The sequence below is a fragment of the Planococcus citri genome, chromosome 3 (genome assembly GCF_950023065.1).
Source record: "Planococcus citri chromosome 3, ihPlaCitr1.1, whole genome shotgun sequence".
NCBI lineage: Eukaryota > Metazoa > Arthropoda > Insecta > Hemiptera > Pseudococcidae > Planococcus > Planococcus citri.
In genome coordinates, this window is record NC_088679.1 from 54867359 (window position 1) to 54888722 (window position 21364).

The 21364-nt window shown below is 33.8% G+C and overlaps 1 protein-coding gene across 1 annotated transcript in view; it reads right to left on the bottom strand.

The window, feature by feature from the left end:
* Positions 1 to 1551: 1551 nt before the first annotated feature.
* LOC135840820 (uncharacterized) overlaps positions 1552 to 21364 on the bottom strand; it is a 126466-nt gene continuing 106653 nt past the window's right edge. The window contains exon 3 of the mRNA XM_065357536.1: positions 1552 to 4608. Within this exon, the coding sequence (XP_065213608.1) occupies positions 2552 to 4594 (2043 nt within the window). The 5' untranslated portion in view covers positions 4595 to 4608 and the 3' untranslated portion in view covers positions 1552 to 2551. The remainder of the gene's footprint in view (positions 4609 to 21364) is intronic.

The window sequence follows — 21364 nt, forward strand, 5'->3', positions numbered from 1 at the left end:
GTTGAACGGGAGAACGCGACCCTATGATAATTTCAGCAAAAGGAAGGCTTTTCAGTAGCTTAATTTTAAGCAAAAAAGTGACATTTAGACAACTTTAGATGAAAAATGTAAAATATTTCAACAATGGTAAAAAGCGAGGTTTTTTTCAATTTTTGGCCAAAAGCAGGATTTTTTTTATCGATTGTTGGTGAAAAATTGATATATGTACGTACTACGTAGTCGTATTTTCGCAATTTTTTGTAAAAAAAAGCGAGCAATAAGTTCTTGTGAAAAAAAACGAGATTCACACATTGAGTGAGATTTTTTGGAATTTTTCAAATATAGCATTCTAATCAAATTCAGCATTGTGGGGGGGGGGGTTTCCAAATGATTTTTTCAAAAAAAACATTTTTTTCTATTTTCAATGCGTAAAAAATTTTTAAAATTTGAAATATCGACGGAAAAGTGATGGTTTAAGTCGGTCCAAAATGTTTCCTGTAATCTTTTGAGGTCCCTCACAACTTGATATCAAACCTCCCCTCCAATTTTCAAAAAACAAAAAAAAACAATAAAACCATGAAACTGAATTTTTCATTTTTTTTATTTAGCAATAATGCAGTAATAAGTACATACATCATAACCCGTCAAACTGGTTTTAAAATAATTTGATTAAATATCATGGTATCTAACGGATTTTTATTTTGAAAAATCACTACTTTTTCACTACTTTTTGCACTACCTTTTTTCAACCAAATTTTCAGAATGCTATCCACACGACCCCCCCCCCCCCCCCCACTAAAAATGTTACAAAGTCAAATTTTTTACAGGAAAATTTATTTTCAAAAAAATTGAAATTAGTTGAAAATTTGCATACAAAGTATTTTTCAATTTCAATCAAAATTATTTAAAAAAAAAAACAATGCAAATGAACGCATTACATCCATTGTAAGACAAGGCATCTAACAAAATTTCAAAATAAAAAAGAAAGACTTTAGCAGGACATTTTTTAAACACTCGAGATTTTCTAAGAAAAGAGAGCCGAGGAGGGGGGGGAGCAAACTTTCACATTAGAATTTGTCGCTTTTACAGTGTCTTCAAACATCCCAAGATTTTTTTCAAGCAAGCGGATGTTGAAAATATAGTTTTATCATTTCAATTTTTGATTTTATTTTCACCATATTAGGTTCTGGCTAATGTAATGAAATTGGATGAATAAAAAACTTTTTTGTAACAGTAAAAAACTAACGAGCCCGAGCGAAGCGAGGGCAAAAGCTTTCAAAAATTCAGGTTTTGAGAAGTAAAAAAAAAAATTCTTCATGCAGAGAGAAATTCATTTTTCTGATTCAAACTTTGAACATTTCTTGAATTTGAACAAAAAATTGCCGTTGTGGAAAAAGAGCAAATAGCCCGAGCGAAGCGAGGGCAAAAGCTCTCGAAATTGTGTAATTCAAGTTCTAAAAAAGTCGACAAATGAGCTCTTTTCTACAGAATGAAGATTGAGAAAAAAAAGAACGCATTTGAATTTTTTCATTTTTTCACTACCTTTTTACCAAAATTCACTACTTTTTCACTACTTTCACTACCCATTTTAAAAATCACTACTTTTTCACTACTTTCACTACCTGTTAGATACCCTGAATATATATTATGGACAAACGTACACACAAGGCTATTCTTGAATAACTTGTTTTGTCCTTCCCTTGGAAAAATTCTGAATACGCCATCTCCGCGAAATATCAGAACTTTCCATATTTTCGATACCTAAGTATTCTTATTATAATCATTGATTCATTTTTAAGTTCATAATATGTATAACCAATCAGAGGCAAGTATTCAAATATTTTTCATAGTTCTATTTCTCTTTTCAATTTTTTTCTCCATCGTTGATTTTTACTTTGATTAAGTATCTACCAAGATTAACATTGCATTTCAATATTCATCTTGTAACTCCGAAGCCTAATTATCAATTCAAAATATAATTACTTATCTACTCATTTCTAAATTGGATGGAACTCCAATTAATTCAACAAGATACCAAAACAATGTAGACATTTTCCGTGAACCTTGATTGAATTGATAAAAACTATGGAGAATTGGAGAGGTATTCATTTCAAATTTTTCATTTGACGATTTTCTTTATTTTACTCAATGCCGGTATGATATTCTCAATCTTAATTCTATGTAATTAAGATCCTCGAGACGAGTTTTATTTGTCGCCATACTGTTCTGTCATTCAAGAACTTTCTCAGTATGTTCACGTAAGAAAAAAATGTGGTTGAAATCAAGCTAGTCAACAGCAAAATTCAGTTTTTTTTTTTTTTTTTTTAATTTTATATGTATTTCCAATAATTTATATTTAAAAACTCAACAACATACGAGTAACTACCGACCTATTATTCATCTTTTTTTTAATGTTATTATTTAGGTAGATATAATTTGGGAAACATTCACAAAACTTACAATTAAGAATTAATTTTACGTAAATTAACGAGCTCGTAACGATACCTTTGAATAGAAAAATTCAACCAGTTCTCTTAAACATCGCAAAAAATTCATAAAGTGATCGAAAATCTTAACCATCTCTTGTAATCAACTTGACAAACACATCATCTTCAGCATACCTCGCCTTGAACTCATCGAGTTCTTGAGTAGTGCGGAAATACCACTCCAAAAAATCAACAAGGAAAGAATTATATTCTGGACCACCTTTTTTACCCATTACGTTTCGAATTACATTTTGGACCATTTCATCCACCGATACGCTCGCTTTAAGCTCTGCAATTTCATCTTCGTTACTTGTACATTCGCTCATAAAATTTGAAAATTCATTTTCTTCGATTTTAGACTTAAAACTATCAGCAATCAACTTTTGCTGGAGCAAAGGAATGAAATAAAGTCTTTTCAAGTCACGAGCAACCTGCTGTGATGGCGCTAATATGTCAATAAAGTTTGCCTCTTGATAAAACGAGTGACCACGACCGTAGAAATCGACCAGTTTGGTGAATTTTTCCTTCATAGTGGGAGAATAGAGCAACTGGGTTTTGAATTCTGTAGCGAGGTTTAGGTCGTCATAAGAATCGTCGATGAAATCATTGAGTAAAGGCGATATCTTCGGGATGTTTTTGACGTCAATCTCGAATCCTTCGACTAAAAAGCTTTGTTGCATTGTTTTACGTGTTTGTTCATCCGTGCACCAAAAACCCAAAAACTTGTTCAGTTCTTCTAATTCTAGGTCGTTGAGTAACTTCACGCATTTTTCTCGTATAGGGGGAAATCTAGGCAAAACGAGATCTTTGAAATGAACGATTTCATCTTCATCGTCGCTGTAGCATAACCGCATCAATTGATCATATTCTTCTGCAGACGTCTTGTCGATCAACCAACAAAAATGTCTGAGCCAAAATGTTCTCTGATCTTCTTCTGATGCATTTAATAGAACTGCTGATAGAAATGAACTATCTATGTTAGATGCTGGCACCGGATCATTTGCAGCTGTAAAGTCCAAAGAATTTTCTGGCAAAAGTTGCTGGATTGCATCAGCTTTCAGATGCTCCAGTGCAGTATTCCACAATTCGCAGCAGATAGGTGAGCTAATCGGAGAACGACCAAATTCTCGAACAATTTTTCGAACGAGTAAGAAAAAAGTATCACCATTCATTTTTTCTTTAATGTAGGTCCAAATTGCCATGACGAAAGGCGCCCTATCTAGCACGTCAGTTTTAAGATACGATTTGTCGCATATTCGAACAACACAATCCGTTGAATCACCAAAATCACATAGTAAGTCAAAAATGATCCTGTATCCCGTTGCATTGGCGAATTTTTCGAGCTCCATTTCATTTAATTTTCCGAGCAAATATCTATACGGTCTAAGCATACGTCTACGTATTCGTGATTCATCTTCTTCTGTTATGAGTCGAATTCGAGCATTACTATCGATGAGATTCCAAAAGTAATCTATAAATGACCATGAAATGTACCGAGTAGTTTCATTACGAAACGTTCTGTGGATAATTTCTTCTTCAATAGGCTGACATTGATTCATCAACCGAGGTAACTTGTACAACTGGTTTTTTAGTCGGAAAACCCAGTAATTCAATTCAGGATTTTCTTCAAATGGAAATTTTTTCGATTTTAGGTCATCATGGGATGAAACCGAAGGCCAAATTCGTACAATATCATCTTCTAAGCAATACTTGCAGGCGATACGAAATCTTATTAGTATATCAACTTCATCGCATTGAACTAATCGTTTGGCAGTCCAAACATAATGAATCGAGCCATCGAAATCCGCCACGAAGTCGATAAAGTCGTTTAAAATTCCCTTGTTGGAAAAATTAGGATTAAGATGATCTAGTAGCCAATGCTTGATTGAGAGTCCGACTCGTTTGACGTATTTTTCAATCAGAGACAAAACCATAGACGGTATACGAGATACTGAATTACTCGGTAAAATGTTTTCTTGCAAATTGAGCTTATCCAAAGTGTTTTTAATACGATGCGTGTTGATTTCTTGGTGCCATAATCGGAGAGCTATTGAGATGGCAGCGATTTCTTTCAATGGCGGCGGACTAGGAAACACAATGTCGTACACGTCGGTCGAGACTTCAGCCATTTTCCAGATTCGACCTGCAATCGAAACGTCCGGTTCAGTGAACTAATCTAATGTCAAAATGTGACGTGAGATTTATGTACATGAATATTGAATAAATAATTAACAGAGAGTCCAGAAAAAAAAATGTGCAATAACGAAAAAATTTCCTTTTTGATGCGAACCAAACATTTTACATTCACTTTTCTCTGAAGAAACTCTTCACTTTAACGTGTCGAAGAAAATGCCCTCAAACATATCATTTTCAAAAACATACGAGTACCTAGACCTATACCTACCTATTTTATGAAATACGAGTATGTACAGGGTGTTTCACGGGAAACCGACGATTCTAAAATTGAAATACTCGGAAACTACTTGGTGAAAAAATTCAAAATTTTTATGCTGGGTTCCCAATAACATCAATTTTATGTATGCTATAAAACATCCACGTAATGTTGACTATCAGCGGCAACACACGCTCTCAATCTTTTCACCCAATTTTTTCATGTTTTTTGCAAAACATCCAGTATAATTCTCGATTTTTATCAGCAATCCCCATTTTAAATTGCTCCAAATCTAGCAGGCAGTCTTTGTATACACATGACTTTAAATATCCCCACAAATAAAAATCCTGAACAGTCAGGTTGGGTGAAGCCACTCCATTTCCACGCGCTTTGAAAAAAACGGCCATCAAAAGGTTCACGGAGAATATTCAAGATTTCGCGGGTATTATGGCACATAGCCCCATCCTGTTCGAACCAAATCGATCATAAACGTCTGTGCTACACCAGGGAAGGGAGTAGGGAGGTGTTTATCATGTCTAGGTACCGCGCAGTGTTGACATTTCCGCCAAAGAAAAACAGGCCAATAATCTCCCATGAAGCAACACCTACCCATACAGTCACACGCTGATCGTGTAAGGGTTTCTCCTCGCTCATCAGCGGAAAATTGGCCGTTGGACCACCGTAGCAATAGTTCTGCTTGATATCAGCACCCATGAGATGATAATTTGCCTCAATTGTCATTAAAATTTTGTTAAAATCGATTTTTTTCATCTTCAATTTTTTTGAGAATTTCACTTCACCGCAAAAATGATTTCTTCTTTCGTTCAATATGCCAAGGTACTGAGAGCGCGGTGGCTGTAACCAACCATAAGAGGGTAAAATTGATGTTATTGGCTACCCAGGAACACCGCCACCTCCGTGATATCTTCATTTTTCAGGGAGATTTTCAATTTTAGAATCGTCTGTTTCCCGTGAAACACCCTGTACCAAGAAAATGAATATGGGGATTGTGGAGCATAGCGTCAATCAAAAATCCGGGAAGGATGCTTTTGAAAAATGAGAAATTGACCTGGTTTTTCGAAAGGAAGAAGATGCACTAGGGTAGATCCTCTTGACCTTTTTATTAAGAAAAAAATTGGAAAAGACTGCAGGCAAAATTTTGGATCCCTGACTCAAATCATCGCTCCCTCCCATCGAATTTTTCAAATTTGAAAATTTATCTAACAAAGGAACCTCTTGAGATGTCACACTCCGATTTGAACGGGACCGCAATTTTTGGAAAGAGCATAGTCTAAAACCACAAGAACCAAATTTTCAGCTGCCAAAGTTCATTTTTCGATTTTTGGCGAATTTTTGAAAATTCAAAATTGACTGTTTTTGGCAATTTACGCTTTTTTTTTGAAAGTACGTACTTGATCAGTAAAAATGGTTAAAATAAGTCCCAAAACTGATATTAATCACCCAAATCCAAATTTCACAATTTCCAGCCATTCTGGAGCCTCCTGCGCAATTTTCAATTTCTCCAGAATTTGGAGTTTGCTCCAGAAAGCGTAAATATGAAGTTGGGCAGCTAAAAATCGAGTGGAAATGGTAGAATTTGCGCTCCGGGGGTTAGTTCATGAAGAAATACAGCGATTCGCAAAAATTTCAAAAATTTCCTCACAAACAGTTATCTTTTGATTTTTTGGATTTTTTAATTTTGAAAAAAGCTGGTCAAAAAACCACTCTTGAGGTGTCACTCCCAAAATCGGCTCAAATATAGATAAACTCGTTAAAAAGGTCGAGTATAATACACAACCCGATTTTTAGCTGCCCAACTGCATATTCACGCCTTCTGGAGCAAATTCGAAATTCGGGAGAAATTTAAAAATCACGCTGGAGGCTCCAGAATGGCTAGAAACTGTGAAATTTCGATTTGAGGAGTTAGTTTTGGACAAAATACAGCGATTCGCGTGAATTTCAAAAATTTCCACACAAATGGGAAACTTTTGATTTTTTAGATTTTTCAATTTTGAAATGAAAATAGCTCAACTTTTAAAATAGTAAAAATTGACGTGGGGGCAGAGGAACTTGAGGGGTGTGGACGAGGTTAATATAAAATTGGACGTCATATTCGTGTTCGGAGGGTTCGATTCATATGGAAACGACACCTCGTTTACCAAGAACAATAATTTACACCAGAATTCATTTTTACCTCCTCTGCAAGTTTTTTCAATTTTTGACCACGACCCACCTCAAATTTTTTTTTGAAAAAAATATATGTTTTTTAGGAGTCAAAAACACACTTAAAAATGATATTCGTATTTTTGTGCCGATTCATGGTCATCGCTAAAACAGGCAAACAAAGCTAAAAAACTCCATTTTGAGAGGAAAATATGAGGTGAGGGGGTGACAATTTTTGTGGGGATATCTCTTATGGATGTTTACAGCATACTAAAAAATTAAATAAATCTGTTCACATGGGACTGAGAAAAATTTTTTATTGTAATTTCAGAAAAGGGGGGTTTCTCAAAAACGGGGGGTCTGGGGGTCTGAAACTTCCCTGATGGAAGGTGCTCAAGGGTACCTACCCACCTTCCATGCAAATATCAACCCCGAAGCTCTCGGGGGCAAATTCACCAAGGTAAGCACACAAACACGTAGGATTTTTAGAAAATTATCTGTGATTTCGACTTCTCCATTTTTGAATAGGTAACTTGTTTTGTCCTCCCCTTTGACAAATTCTAAAAACGCAACCGCCACTATAAATATCAGAACTTGAAAATTATGATATTCTTCATAGCTCTCATAGTAAAGCAGCAAAATTATTTACATTTTTTTTCTCGTTTCAATTTTTTTTTCATCGTTGATTTTCTCTTTGATTATCTACCTACAGTATATTGTATTTTCTTGTAATAAATTCGGAAGCATAGTTATTAATTCAAAATAAAATAACCTACCTACTCATTTCGAAATTGGATCGAACTCCAATTGATTCAACGAGCTTACCAAAGTAATATTTTTCATTTGACGATTTTCTCCATTTCACTCAATGTCGGTATGATATTCGCAATCTTAATTCTATTCAAGATCCTCGATTTTTATTTTTCCCTATAATGTTCTTTCATTCAAGAACTTTCTCAGTGTTTTATTCTCGCTTCATTTTTTTCCATTAATGACGGGCATTTTTTTCAATTCTCGCTATTCAAGAACACTCGACAATAGACTCGAAGACCATCTATTCTGGTCCTTTGGACCTACTTTGTTTTTAGTTCAAGTTCAAATTGAAGCAAGTTTCACCAAAATTAATTCAGCTTTTAAGAAATGCATTACACAATACACACAAAATTTGTGTAAGAATAACATTTTATAGTGCCTAGTTATACGACTCAGGTAAATTGCAAATGGAAAAAGAAAGGAGCACTTTTATTTTCACGAAAGATAGTTTTATATTTCTAATTCATAATTGAAAACACAACAACATAACTACCTATTATTCATATTTTTTTTTTTGTAATACAAGACATTTGAGTTACTCGTATTTACGTATACTTTAGGAAATATTCACACAAACTTACAATAAGATTAAATTTTACGTAAATTAACGAATTCGTAACGATACCTTTGAATAGAAAAAGTCAACCAGTTTTCTTAAACATTGCAAACAATAATTCCAAAAAAAAAAAAATCATAAAGTAGGTAATCGAAAATCTTAACCACCTCTTGTAATCAACTTGACAAACACATCGTCTTCAGCATACCTCGCCTTGAACTCATCGAGTTCCTGAGTAGTGCTGAAATACCACTCCAAACAATCAACAAGGAAAGAATTATATTTTGGACCACCTTTTTTATCCATTGCGTTTCGAATTACATTTTGGACCATGTTATCTACTGATAAGCTCGCTTTAAGCTCCACAATTTCATCTTCGTTACTTGTACATTCGCTTAAAAAATTTGAAAATTCCTTTTCTTCGATTTTAGACTTGAAATTACCAGCAATCAACTTTTGCTGGAGCAAAGGAATGAAGTAAAGTCTTTTCAAGTCACGAGCAACCTGCTGTGATGGCGCTAATATGTCAATAAAGTTTGCCTCTTGATAAAACGAGTGACCACGACCGTACAAATCGACTAGTTTGGTGAATTTTTCCTTCATAGTGGGAGAATAGAGAAACTGGGTTTTGAATTCTGTAGCGAGGTTTAGGTCGTCATAAGAATCGTCGATGAAATCGTTGAGTAGAGACGATATCTGAGGGATGTTTTTGAAGTCAACCTCGAATCCTTCGACTAATAAGTTTTGTTGCATAGTTCTACGTGTTTCTTCATCCGTGCACCAAAAATCCAAAAACTTGTTCAGTTCTTTTAATTTCAGGTCGTTGAATAATTTCGCGAATTTTTCTCGTAAAGAGCGACATCTAGGCAAAACGAGATCTTTAAAAACAACGATTTCTTCTTCATCATCGCTGTAGCATAACCGCATCAATTGATCATATTCTTCTACAGACGTCTTGTTGATCAACCAATAAAAAAATCTGTACCAAAATGTTCCCTGATCTTCTTCTGATGCATTTGATAGAACTTCCAATAGAAATGAACTATCTATCTTAGGTGCTGACAAAAAATAATTTTCAGATGTCGTGTTCAAAGAATCTTCCAACAAAAGTTGCTGGATTGCATGAGCTTTCAGATGCTCTGGTGCGGTATTCCACAATTCGCAGCAGATAGGTGTGCTAATAGGAGAACGACCATATTCTCGAATCATTTTTCGAACGAATAAGAAAAAATTATCACCATTCATTTTTTCTTTAATGTGGGTCCAAATTGCCATGATGAAAGGCGCTCTATCTAGCACGTCAGTTTCAAAATAAGATTTGTCACACATTTGAACAAAACAATTCCGAGACTGGTCGCTATCACATAGTAAGTCAAAAACGATCTTGTATCCCGTTGCATTGGCGAATTTTTCGAGCTCGACTTCATTTAATTTTCCGAGCAAATATCTATACGGTCTAAGCATACGACTACGTACTGCTAATCCATCTTCTTCTGTTATGAGTCGAATTCGAGTATCACTATCGATGAAATTCCAAAAGTATTCAATAAATGACCACGAAATGTACCGAGTAGCTTGAGTAAAAAGCATTCTGTAGATGATTTCTTCTTCAATAGACTGGCAATGAATCATCGACAGGCGAGGTAACTTGTACAACTGGTTTCTCAACCGGAAAATCCAGTAATTCAATTCAGGATTCTCTTTAAATGGAAATTTTTTCGATTTTAGGTCATTATGGGATGAAACTGAAGGCCAAATTCGTACAATATCATCTTCGAAGCAATACTTGCAAGCGATACGAAATCTTATTAGTATATCAACTTCATCGCATTCAACTAATCGTTTGGCGGTCCAAACATAGTGAATTGAGCCGTCGAAATCCGCCACGAAGTCGATAAAGTCGTTCAAAATTTCTTTGTTGGCAAAATTTGGATTCGTATGATCTTGTAGCCAATGTTTGATTGAGAGTCCGACTCGTTTGACGTATTTTTCAATCAGAGACAAAACCATAGACGGTACACGAGATACTGAATTACTCGGAAAAATGTTTTCTTGCAAATTGAGCTTATCCAAAGTGTTTTTAATACGACGTGTGTTGATTTCTTGGTGCCATAATCGGAGAGCTATTGAGATGGCAGCGATTTCTTTCAATGGTGGCGGACTAGGAAACACAATATCGTACACGTCGGTCGATACTTCAGCCATTTTCCAGATACGACCTGCAATCGAAACGACCTGGTCAGTGAACTAATGTAATGTCAAAATGTGACAGGAGATTTTTACATGAATATTGAATAGTTAAGTACTATATGACAGAGTGTTCAAGAGAAATGTGTAATACAGAAAAAATTTGAAAAAAAATGAACCTAACATTTAATCTCACGATTTTTTTTTTTTAAATTCTTCACTTTAACGTGTCGAAAATGGTTTTCAAATATTTTACTTTCAAAGGGTATAAATTAATAATTCATTTTTCTGAGTTACGTTTTTTTTTCAAAGACACTCTGTTGGTGGGTAGATGCACTAACAATAAGAAATATGTATGTTAGATCTCGTATCTATGGACTGACACGTCGTAAAGATCATTGTTAAAACGTTTTTTATTACAATTAATTGACAATACCACCCACAATTTTTACCTACATCGTAACATTCTTCCCCACAGGGCTTGTACTCGATTTTGTTCTACATAAAAGAGTAACTTTAGTAACGAAAACAGTTCCAAATAGTTTCCAAAAAGTGACCGAAAAATTCACAAAACGCGAGCGAAACATTTTAATGAGGAAAAAAATCACAAAAGAACCCAGAACGCTTTAATAGACAATGTAAGTAAAAAAAAAGGACTAGCAAGACTTTTTGGAATTTTTATGGAAAATTTCAAGTAGTTTTTGGTAAAAAGTATAAAAGTTTTTAGCAATTTGAAATTTTTGACATTGTAAGGTAAAAAACGGCTAGAAATCAAGATGTTTTTGGAAATGATCGTCAAAAAATATTTTAGTCGAAAAAGTGAGGTTTTCAGTAATTTTTTAATTTAAAAATAATGAGATTGGCAATTAGAAAAAAGTGAGATGTTTGGGCAATTTTTTTGGAAAAAAAGTGAGGCATTTGGCAAGAAACTACACTTTTTGGCAGAAAGCGATAACTCTGACAATTTAAGCCAAAGGCAGGACTTTGTAATCGTAAGTTAAAAAGGAAGTGTAACCAGTTGAAAAAGAAAAAAAAAGGTGAATATTTTTGTAGGTTATTCAATTAATTGGTAATATAATATTATATTAAGCTTTTTTGTCTATTTTTCTTCAAGAAGTAGGGACGAGATGTGAAAAAAATTGAATTTTTGAACATTTAAACAAAAAGTATCACAGCCCCTCTTCTGAATGAAATATACCCAACATTAAAAATTAGTACATACATCTACATCACACCATACGGTGAAAATCCATCTCACTTCAATTTATTCGCACCTCTCAATCTGAATTTCAAACTTTTCTCTTCGTGATAGTCAATAAAGTATATTACCTAATTCACCAAAAGATTTTTACGTAGGTTCATGTATTTAGAAAAACCTTCAAACTCGTATGAATCATAAGCTGAAACATAATACAAAATCATTGATTTGGGAGAACAATGAGTTTATTGACAGAAATATTCTACACGTACACAATATGATAAACTCGCTTTAAAAAACCAAGAAATTCAATATTTAGCTTATAGTTTTTAAATAATTGAGTAATACGAATAGGCTTCTATTTTATTATATTTCAACATGGAAAATTGCAAAAAATCACTATCTTAGTTCAATAGTTTCAATTCAGAATAATTTTGAATACTTAGAGAAAAATCAACAAACGAAAGGAAATACGAATTTCTTAAATTTTTGAATGTTATTGGCTTCTTGGCAGCAAAAAACAGTTCACACTCAAAAATTACAAAAAAATTTTAATATAAAGCTGTCGCTGCAATGTTTGAAAATTTATGAAATTCATAAAACAATTTTCGGTATAAAAAAGTGAGAATTTCTACAATTTCTGAAAAAACCAACAACAAAAACAATTTTTGGTAAAAAAAAAACGAGACTTTGGCAATTTAAGCATGATGCAGGAACTCCTCACCATTACTGGTTAAAATAGTAACACCTTTTGGCAATATCTGGGAAAACAGCTGTGTAACAAAGTTTCAAAATAAAAAAGAGAAACTTTAGAAGCACATTCAGCGAGACACTTTTCATACAATTCACAACTTCTTTATTAGGGGTGGGGAAGGAGGGTATTTTAAAAGTCAATTTTGGAATGTCTTTGGACATTCTGAGATTTTTTGGAAGGAGAGAGGAAAGAAGGAGTGTCAAAAATAGTAATATTACCATTTCGATTTCTTATTAGCGAGGTACTCTGTAAACACTTCACGGTTTTTTTTTGGAGTAAGTAGTAGTAGAAGAAAGGTGAAAATTTTACACCGAAGTTCAAAGTTTTTACTTTTTCAGGTAATAATATGGTATTCTCAATTTTCCTGGGAGGAGGGGGAAGGGTGAAATTTTTTTACCATCTCGATTTCTCGTTTTTCAAATTATCCAACTTGTTTCGAGGGTTTTCGATGACATTGCCTATTATCATATTTCTTTTACCTTAATTGTGAAGGCTTTTTTGAAAATCTTCCCGAAAAACAATTTTTCGGCAATGAATGAGACTACTTTGCTAATATTATGAAAAAAAGGCGAGCTTCTTGCTGTTTTATAGAACTACATAATTTAATAATATTTAATTTTCATAACGCTGCAGATGAGTCATAGTGATACTTCTATGTACATGGGTAGATTCAATATATGTATTAAAAACGGCAATAATTCATGATAATTAAACATAGATGTTTAGTTTGAAATTCATGATTTCATTTTCATCATTGTTGAAGCAGAATCGCATCAATTTATCATAATCTACCGCTAACATTAGATTTGACAACTTACGCCAATGTCTGCCCCAAAATGTGTACCTGTCTTCTGCTGATGCGTCTGACAGTACAGCCAGTAGAAATGAACTATCTATACGAGTCGCAAGATAAGCATCCCATTCAAAGGCCGGCGCCAAAGAATCTTCTCTTAAAAGTTGTTGAATTGCATTCGCTTTCAGATGCTCTGGAGCAGTATTCCATAATTCGCAGCAGACAGGAACACTGCTCGGCGCACGACCTTCTTCTAGAATAATCTTTTGAACAAGTGAGAAAAAAGCTCTTCCGTTCATATGTTCTTTTATATACGTCCACATTGCAAAGATGAAGGGCACTCTATCTTGAAAATCGTTCGTTTTTAAATAAGATTCGTCACATGACCGAACACGGCGCAAATTGGCCCCATCAATCATCAAGTTATGAATGACCCGGCATGCCTTTGTATTGGCGAATTTCTCGAGCTCCACTTCATTAATTTTTCCGAGCAAATATCTATACGGTTGATGCATGCGTACTTTTTGGTGGGCTATAACGCGCAATCGAGTATCACTATCAAAACGACTCCAAAAGTACTCTACGCAAGACCATGAAGAGTAACTAGCACGGTCATGCTCATGGGCTCTGCAGAAAATTTCTTCTTCGATAGACTGGCCATGAGATGCCGATTGAGGTAACCTGTACAGCTCATTTTTCAACCGGAAAACCCAGTACTTTAATTCAGGTCTCGCGAACTCTACAACGTACGTCGATCCTAGGTCATTACGAGTTGATAATGAAGGCCAAATTTGTAGAATGTCATCTTCGAAGCAATACTTGCAGGCAATACGAAATCTCAAACATTTATCAATTTTATCACATTGCACAAATCGTTTAGCCGTCCGAACATAATGAATTGAGCCATCAAAATCCATCACAAAATCAATAAAGTCGTTCAAAATCGTAATATCGAATAAAAGTGGATAAGAGTGATCATCTAGCCATTGTTTAATTGAGATTCCGACTCGTTTGACGTATTTTTCAATGATGGACGTAATCATAGACGGTATACCACGCATTGATATAATTTCTGTTCGCAGTTTGAGCTTATCCAAAGTGTTTTTAATACGATGCGTGTTAATTTCTTGACGCCATATTCGGAGAGCTATTGAGATGGCAACGATTTCTTTCAATGGCGGCGGACTGGGAAACACAATGTCGTACACGTCGGTCAAGACTTCAGCCATTTTCCAGATTCGACCTGCAATCGAAACGACCAGGTCAGTGAACTTATCGTACGAGTATGTCAAAATGTGACGACGTTTTTACATGAATATTGAATAGATATACCTAATGTATATCACAGAGTGTTCAAGAGAAATGTGTAATACAGAAAGAATTGTGGAAATTGGAAAAGATGTCTTTTGTGATATGCAAACCAAACATTTTAATTTCACTTTTTTTCTGAAAAATTATATGGATTCAAACATTTTATTTTCAAGAAGTATAATTTTTAATAAAGTTAATTATGTATTCATTTTTCTGAGTTACAAAGTTCTTCTTTTTTTTGTAATGTTTTTGTACCAATAGGTTCAGGTACCTACTACACTACGAAATGTGTCTAGTCTTGTATCTACACATACGGACTGACAGGTCGTGAGGATGATTTTCAAAACGTTTTTTACTGTATAATGAATTAAAAATGCAACCCACCATTTTTACATCATAACATTCATCCTCACAGGGCTAGTATTCAATTTCTTTCTGTAGTGGAAGTGGAAGGAAATCAAAAAAATACTTTAGCGATCCTATATACATTCTACTGAAACTATTTACATATCATAACAACTGTCAGCTAATTTAACTACTTTAGCGATCCTATAGAAAGTCTACCAAAACTAATTTCAATATAATATCAGTCAGCTGTTCAAGACGTATCTATACTATACAGGGTGTCCGGTAAGTGGTAGTACAAACTTCAGATTTGGATACAACCGAGTACGACTAAGAAAAAAGGTTATGTGAAGGTGTGGCCTATCTTCAAAATTGAAGGGGCAAAATTACGTTTTCAAAATCCAAGAGCCAAAATCCTATTTTGACCATGGGAGTCGGTAGTACTTTGAAAAATGAACAAAATTACCTATTATGACTTTTTGCCTAACTTGAAAATTGAAGGGGCTACACATGATTTTTAATTTTAAAACATCGCGATGAAAAAAATGAAAGCGGAAATGAATACTTCGTCAAAAAATAAACAAATTTTGTTATTTTCATTTTTTTTCTTACTCTAAAATTTAAGAAGTTTTTGAAGCTCTAAAATTTTCAAATTGCTAAAAATTTCATTAAATTTACAATTTTTGAGCTTCAAAAACTTCTTAAATTTTAGCGTAAGAAAAAAAATGAAAATAACAAAATTTGTTTATTTTTTGACGTAGTATCCATTTCCGCATTCATTTTTTTCATCACGATGCTTTAAAATTAAAAATCATGTGTAGCCCCTTCAATTTTCAAGTTAGGCAAAAAGTCATAATAGGTAATTTTGTTCATTTTTCAAAGTACTACCGACCCCCATGGTCAAAATAGGATTTTGGCTCTTGGATTTTGAAAACGTAATTTTGCCCCTTCAATTTTGAAGATAGGCCACACCTTCACATAACTTTTTTTCTTAGTCGTACCCGGTTGTATCCAAATCTGAAGTTTGTACTACCACTTACCGGACACCCTGTACAGCTGCAAGAAAAATAAATACCCGAAAAATACTCGAAAAATCGGAAAAAAATTCCCAGCCCGATCTATGGCACCTAGAGAGCTAATTTTTTTTTTAATCGACAGCTTAACTTCTCTAGAATACAGGAAAAATACGCGAGGGCAAAAATTTTGGAATTAAAGGGCCCAAATTTTGAGTTGAAGTGGGCTGTTTTTGCCGTTTTTTCGATTATTCTCAAATATATCAAGAACGAAAAAAGCTAGGAAGGTTGTTAATATCTCATTTTAAAGAGCATTAAAATCTGAACATTTCCCTCGATTACATTACCCGTCCAGGGTTTTTAGTTTTTGAGCTATTTTGAATCCAAATTTGAATTCAATTGAATTAAATTATCTCGAAAACTAAAAATGCTAGATGGCTACTGTCAACGAGGGAAATGTTCGAAAATTCATGCTCATTATAATGGCGAAGACAGATCAGCAAAAAGTTTATTATATCGTGCGATTTTGATCGATTTTTATGGAATCTTGAAACAAAAACCCGTTAAGATGATGCGTGTACTTATACACCCACACAAGCATACACACAACCACCAACGTACAACGCACCACGATACGATGCTATGTCGTTGTTATTCCAGACAGGATCACGCGACATGCGCGCGCATACAAACCTCCCACTCCTCCAACAATGGAATTCTTACTATGCGAGGATTATGATTTGCAAATCGATCGAGCGTAAATTGTCAACAGAAACAGATATTATTGCTAATGTTATAAAAATGTTAATCCGTCTATCTTCGGTGCTTTGCTTTCGCATTTATCATCTATCATTTTAATCAAAGTTTTAATCGAAGCATATCAGTATTTATGTACATATGTACTTATGTACCAAATTATGTATTATTGACATACCTACCCTTAAACATTGCAAAATCCAAAATTGCTTAAAATGCCATAAACGGCGTTCAAAAATTTTTAAAAACCGAGCTAAAATAAGAAAATTTATGAAAATGACTTAAAAATGAATGAAATATTATAAAAATTTTAAGTACCTAAAATTTCAAAAATGGTTGCTTGAAAATTCATTAAAAGTATTGGAGGTTGAAAAAAATTGTTCAAAGTGCTGAAAGTCGTTGAAAGTGCAGTGCCGAGAAGGGTATAGATTTTATTTTTCAAAAATCAAAATAAATTTCCCAGGGATGAAAAGCCTTGAAATGAAACTTCAGCTTTTGGCTTTTAGCTTGAAATTTCAAAATTGAAACTTTTGGCTTTAGCTTTCAGCTATCTCGATTTTTAAGGCTTGCTTTAGCGAAACTTTCGGCTTCCAATGGCTTTTTCTTATATTTTCAATTCAACAGCTTTCAGCTATATTTCATTAAGCTTTTAGCTTTAAACTTTTGGCTTTAAGCTTTTGACTTTAAACTTTTAGCTGATACGCCATCAATTTACAAAAAAAGGGAATTAAAAATTAGATTACATACATTGATTTCATAATTAAAGATAGTGGAGAATATTCATTGCTAGAATTATTTTCTTTTTTTTTCATTTCACTAAATCGCATTAAAATAAAATTGAATGAAATTTTTTTCATTTTTTCGTTTCTTCTGAATTTAGGAATTCAATTCTGTAAAAAAGCCTTTGAAAAAAGCCAAAAGAATGAAACTTTTGGCTAGCTTTTGGCTTGGAAAAAATGAAACTTGCAAACTTTTAGCTTTTGGCTAAGTGCGAAAATCTGCTCGGCTTTCAGCTTTCGGCTTTAAGCTTTCGGCTAGCTTTTCATCCCTGAAATTTCCAGTGTTCTCCGGTGGATCTCAACAGTGTTTGAGTGTGAAGCTGTCCATGAAAGCTTCACATTCGCGCGCCGTTTAGATCAATTGGAAAACTTTGGAAGATTGTGCCAATTTTTGAAAAATAAAATCTACACCCTTCTCGGCACCGACCGAACGGGCCCTTTTGAAATATCGGTACACATATGTAGTTTTTAAGGAAAAGTACTTGGGAGCAAACCTCTTCTGAGAGTGAGCGAGGGGGGTTGGGGGCACAGCCCCCAAGAGCGAGTTCCGAGGGCGAAGCCCGAGGAACGAGTATGGGGGTTGGGCCGCGAAGCGGCCAGGGGGCGTAGCCCCCTAGTATGTAATAAACATGTAAACTCAGCCAGAGGACTGGAAAAGTCAGATCTCTTCTTCTTCGCATAGATGAAAGTGGTTCAAGAGTAGTTGAATTAGGGAGGCCTGCTTAAGCGTTGGTGTTGATAGACCGCCTTTGTATAGGCCGCACTTTCATTGATCCTCTATTTCAGATCGTTGGTTTATGTCTGAAAGTCTTAAGGTTATTATATCCATTGATAACCTATTCAACTATTCATGTCAAATAAATCTTGTTCCAAATAAACATTGAAGAAAAGCTGTGTTCATCATTTCCTTCCACTACACTTTCCTAAGAAAAAAAAGAAAGGAAAGTAACGAAAAAAGTTCCAAAAAGTATCCAAAAAGTAACCCAAAACATTACAAGACATGAGCAAAACATTTTATTTGAAAAAAAAATCATACAAGAAGCTAGAATGCTTCATTGGAAAATGTATCTTAAAAAAAGAACTTGCGAGACTTTTTGGCAATTCCTGGCAAAAATGAGAATGTCAAGCAATTTTTGGAAAAATTTGTGACTGTTTGGAACTTTATTGCAAAAAAAAGAGAAATATCAAGCAGTTTTTGGCAAAAAATAAAACTTTTTAGCAATTTGAAATATAAGTATGACATTCTAATAAAGTAAAAAACAAAGACTTTTCTAGCACAGGGTGTCTACTAAATCCAAAATCCAAAATTTTGTACCTTTTTCGTACTTTTATCGTATTTTTTTCGTACACTATATTTTTAATAGTTATACTTTGTAGGTACATTGGAGGGAGGGGGTGTATCATGTCATTTCGGCTACAAAAATCCAAATTTTAACATTCTGAGGAGTGTGGTCTGGGTCGTCGAGAGCCAATGCGAGCCCGGAATGAATACATATAATTGGCCCATAGAGGTTTTTTGAGAGGAGGGAGGGGGTTTGACTGAAAATTTGTCAACAGAACTAGGGGAAAACTGTCCATTTTGCTGATTGATATCATATTTAATAAGACTTACAAAAATGTTCATTTTCTGTTTTGATTTTTTGGAGGCCCAAAAGTGATTTTTCTTCAATTTTAAAAGAAAAAAATTGGCCCGAGCGAAGCAAGGGCGAAAGTTTTTGAAAATTTGATTTCAAAAAACTTGAAAACGAGATTTTGAAAAAAAAAATAGGAAAGACCCGAGCGAGGTGAGGGAAAAAACTATGGAAAATTCGTATTTCGAGAGAACTATAAAAAAAAACAATATTTTTTAATACAAGAAGTTCGTTTTTTGGTTTATAAAATTTTAGAATTGGAAAGATGTTATTAGGATGTTAATTTTGATAAGAAAAAAGTCAGAGAACAGGTCCAAGTGAAGGCGAAAACTATTGAGAAATTGTACTTCGGAAAGTACATAGGTATGCGAGAATTTCATTTTTTACTTAGAAACTTTAAAAATTGAATACTTTGTTGACGATTTTTTTTTAAAAATTTCAATTTTGAAAAAGAAACGAAAACAATCCCAAGTTGAGCGAGGGCAAAACCTTTAGAAAATTGTAGTTTGAAAAACAGAACGATATCAATTTTAATGTAAGAAATTCTGTTTTTCTTATGTCAATTTTTTTCAATTTCATCATTGGTTTTTTGAAATGGTAAGCGGGAAAAAAGCACCAAATTGGCCCGAGGGAAGCGAGAGCAAAAGCTTTTCAAAATTTATAGTTTCAAGAAGCGAAACAGTAGTAATTTTAATGTGAAAAATCCAGTTTTTCCACCAATGACATTTTAAAAAGTTTGTTTAAAACTAATTACTTTCCAAACACAATGAATAATTTGTTCGCGAGGGCAAAAGCTTTTGAGAAAAATAAAAATTTTGAGGATACATTATGGTAATTTTGTCGGCAAATTAAATTTAAATCCTTTCAAAATTTCGTAAATTTTGTACGTTTTCGACGTTTTTTTGTAAATTCGTAATTTTTTCGGCCTGTAGACACCCTGTAGCAGTGTGATGAAAAAAACGAAAACTTTTGTAATTTTTGGCAGAAATCAAGCATTTTTTGAAAGTATAACTGGATTTCTGTAACTTTTCTATGAAAAAAAAGGTGATTTATTTTTGAAAAATATTGAAAAAAAGCAAAACTTTGACAATTATAGAGAAAAAGCGGGACTTTTAGGTAATTTTTCAAAAAAAAGGTGAAGTATTTGGCAAGAAACAACACTGTTAGTCATTTCTGGTAGAAAGCGATAATTTTGACAATTGTAAGTAGCCAAAGGAAGGACTTTGTAATCATAAGTGAAAAATGAAGTGTAACCAGTTAAAAAAGAATAAAAAAGTGAATATTTTTGTAAGGTATTCACAAGCTTTTTGTCTCGTTTCTTCTTCAAAAAGTGAGGATAACGAGATGTGAAAAAATTAAATTTTTGAAAATTAAAAAAAATGATTACAGTTTCCTCTTCTGATAGAGTAAGACTTTTATTCGCGCAATTTGTGAAAATCCATCTCACTTCAATTCATTCGCATTTCTCAATCAGAATTTCAAACTTGAAAAACTGTGATGAGTCACGACGATGAAATAATTTACATAATTATGGCCGTCATTGTGAGCGGGGTATTAGATTTTTTGGACGGGGAGGGGGAGGGAGAAATGTCGAAAATACCATTACTATTTCGATTTCTCATTGGCGAGGCACTCTGTAAGCACTACGCGAATTTTTTTTATAAAGAAGCACAAGAGAAGGGTCAACATTTTACACCTAAATTTTTCACTTTTTCAGAGACTGGGTAATACGGAATTCTCATTTTTCCCGCGGAGGTGTGGGGGGGGGGATTGACAATATTTTTACTATCACGATTTCTCGTTTTTCAAATTCTTTAATTTGTTTCGACGGTTTTCAATGAAATGATTGTCATAATGTACATAAGTACTTCTTTAACGTATGGTAATTTGTCAAAACTTTTAAAAATTTTGCGAAAAACGAAAATTTTTTAGCATGAAACGAGACTGTTTGGCGAATTTGACGAAAGGCAAGATTTTTGCTATTTTTGGCAGTGAGCGAGGCTCTGCAAATTCAAATGAGAAGCATCATGCAAATTCAATGACATTTAATTTTTATAATAATGATACAAAATTATTATTATTAGATATTATTATTATTATCATAAAATGCAAACTGTAAATCTATAGATGCGAGTCACAGTGATACTTGTACAGGGATAGTTCCAATATACGTAGGTACTAAAAATGGCAATAATTAATGATACATTA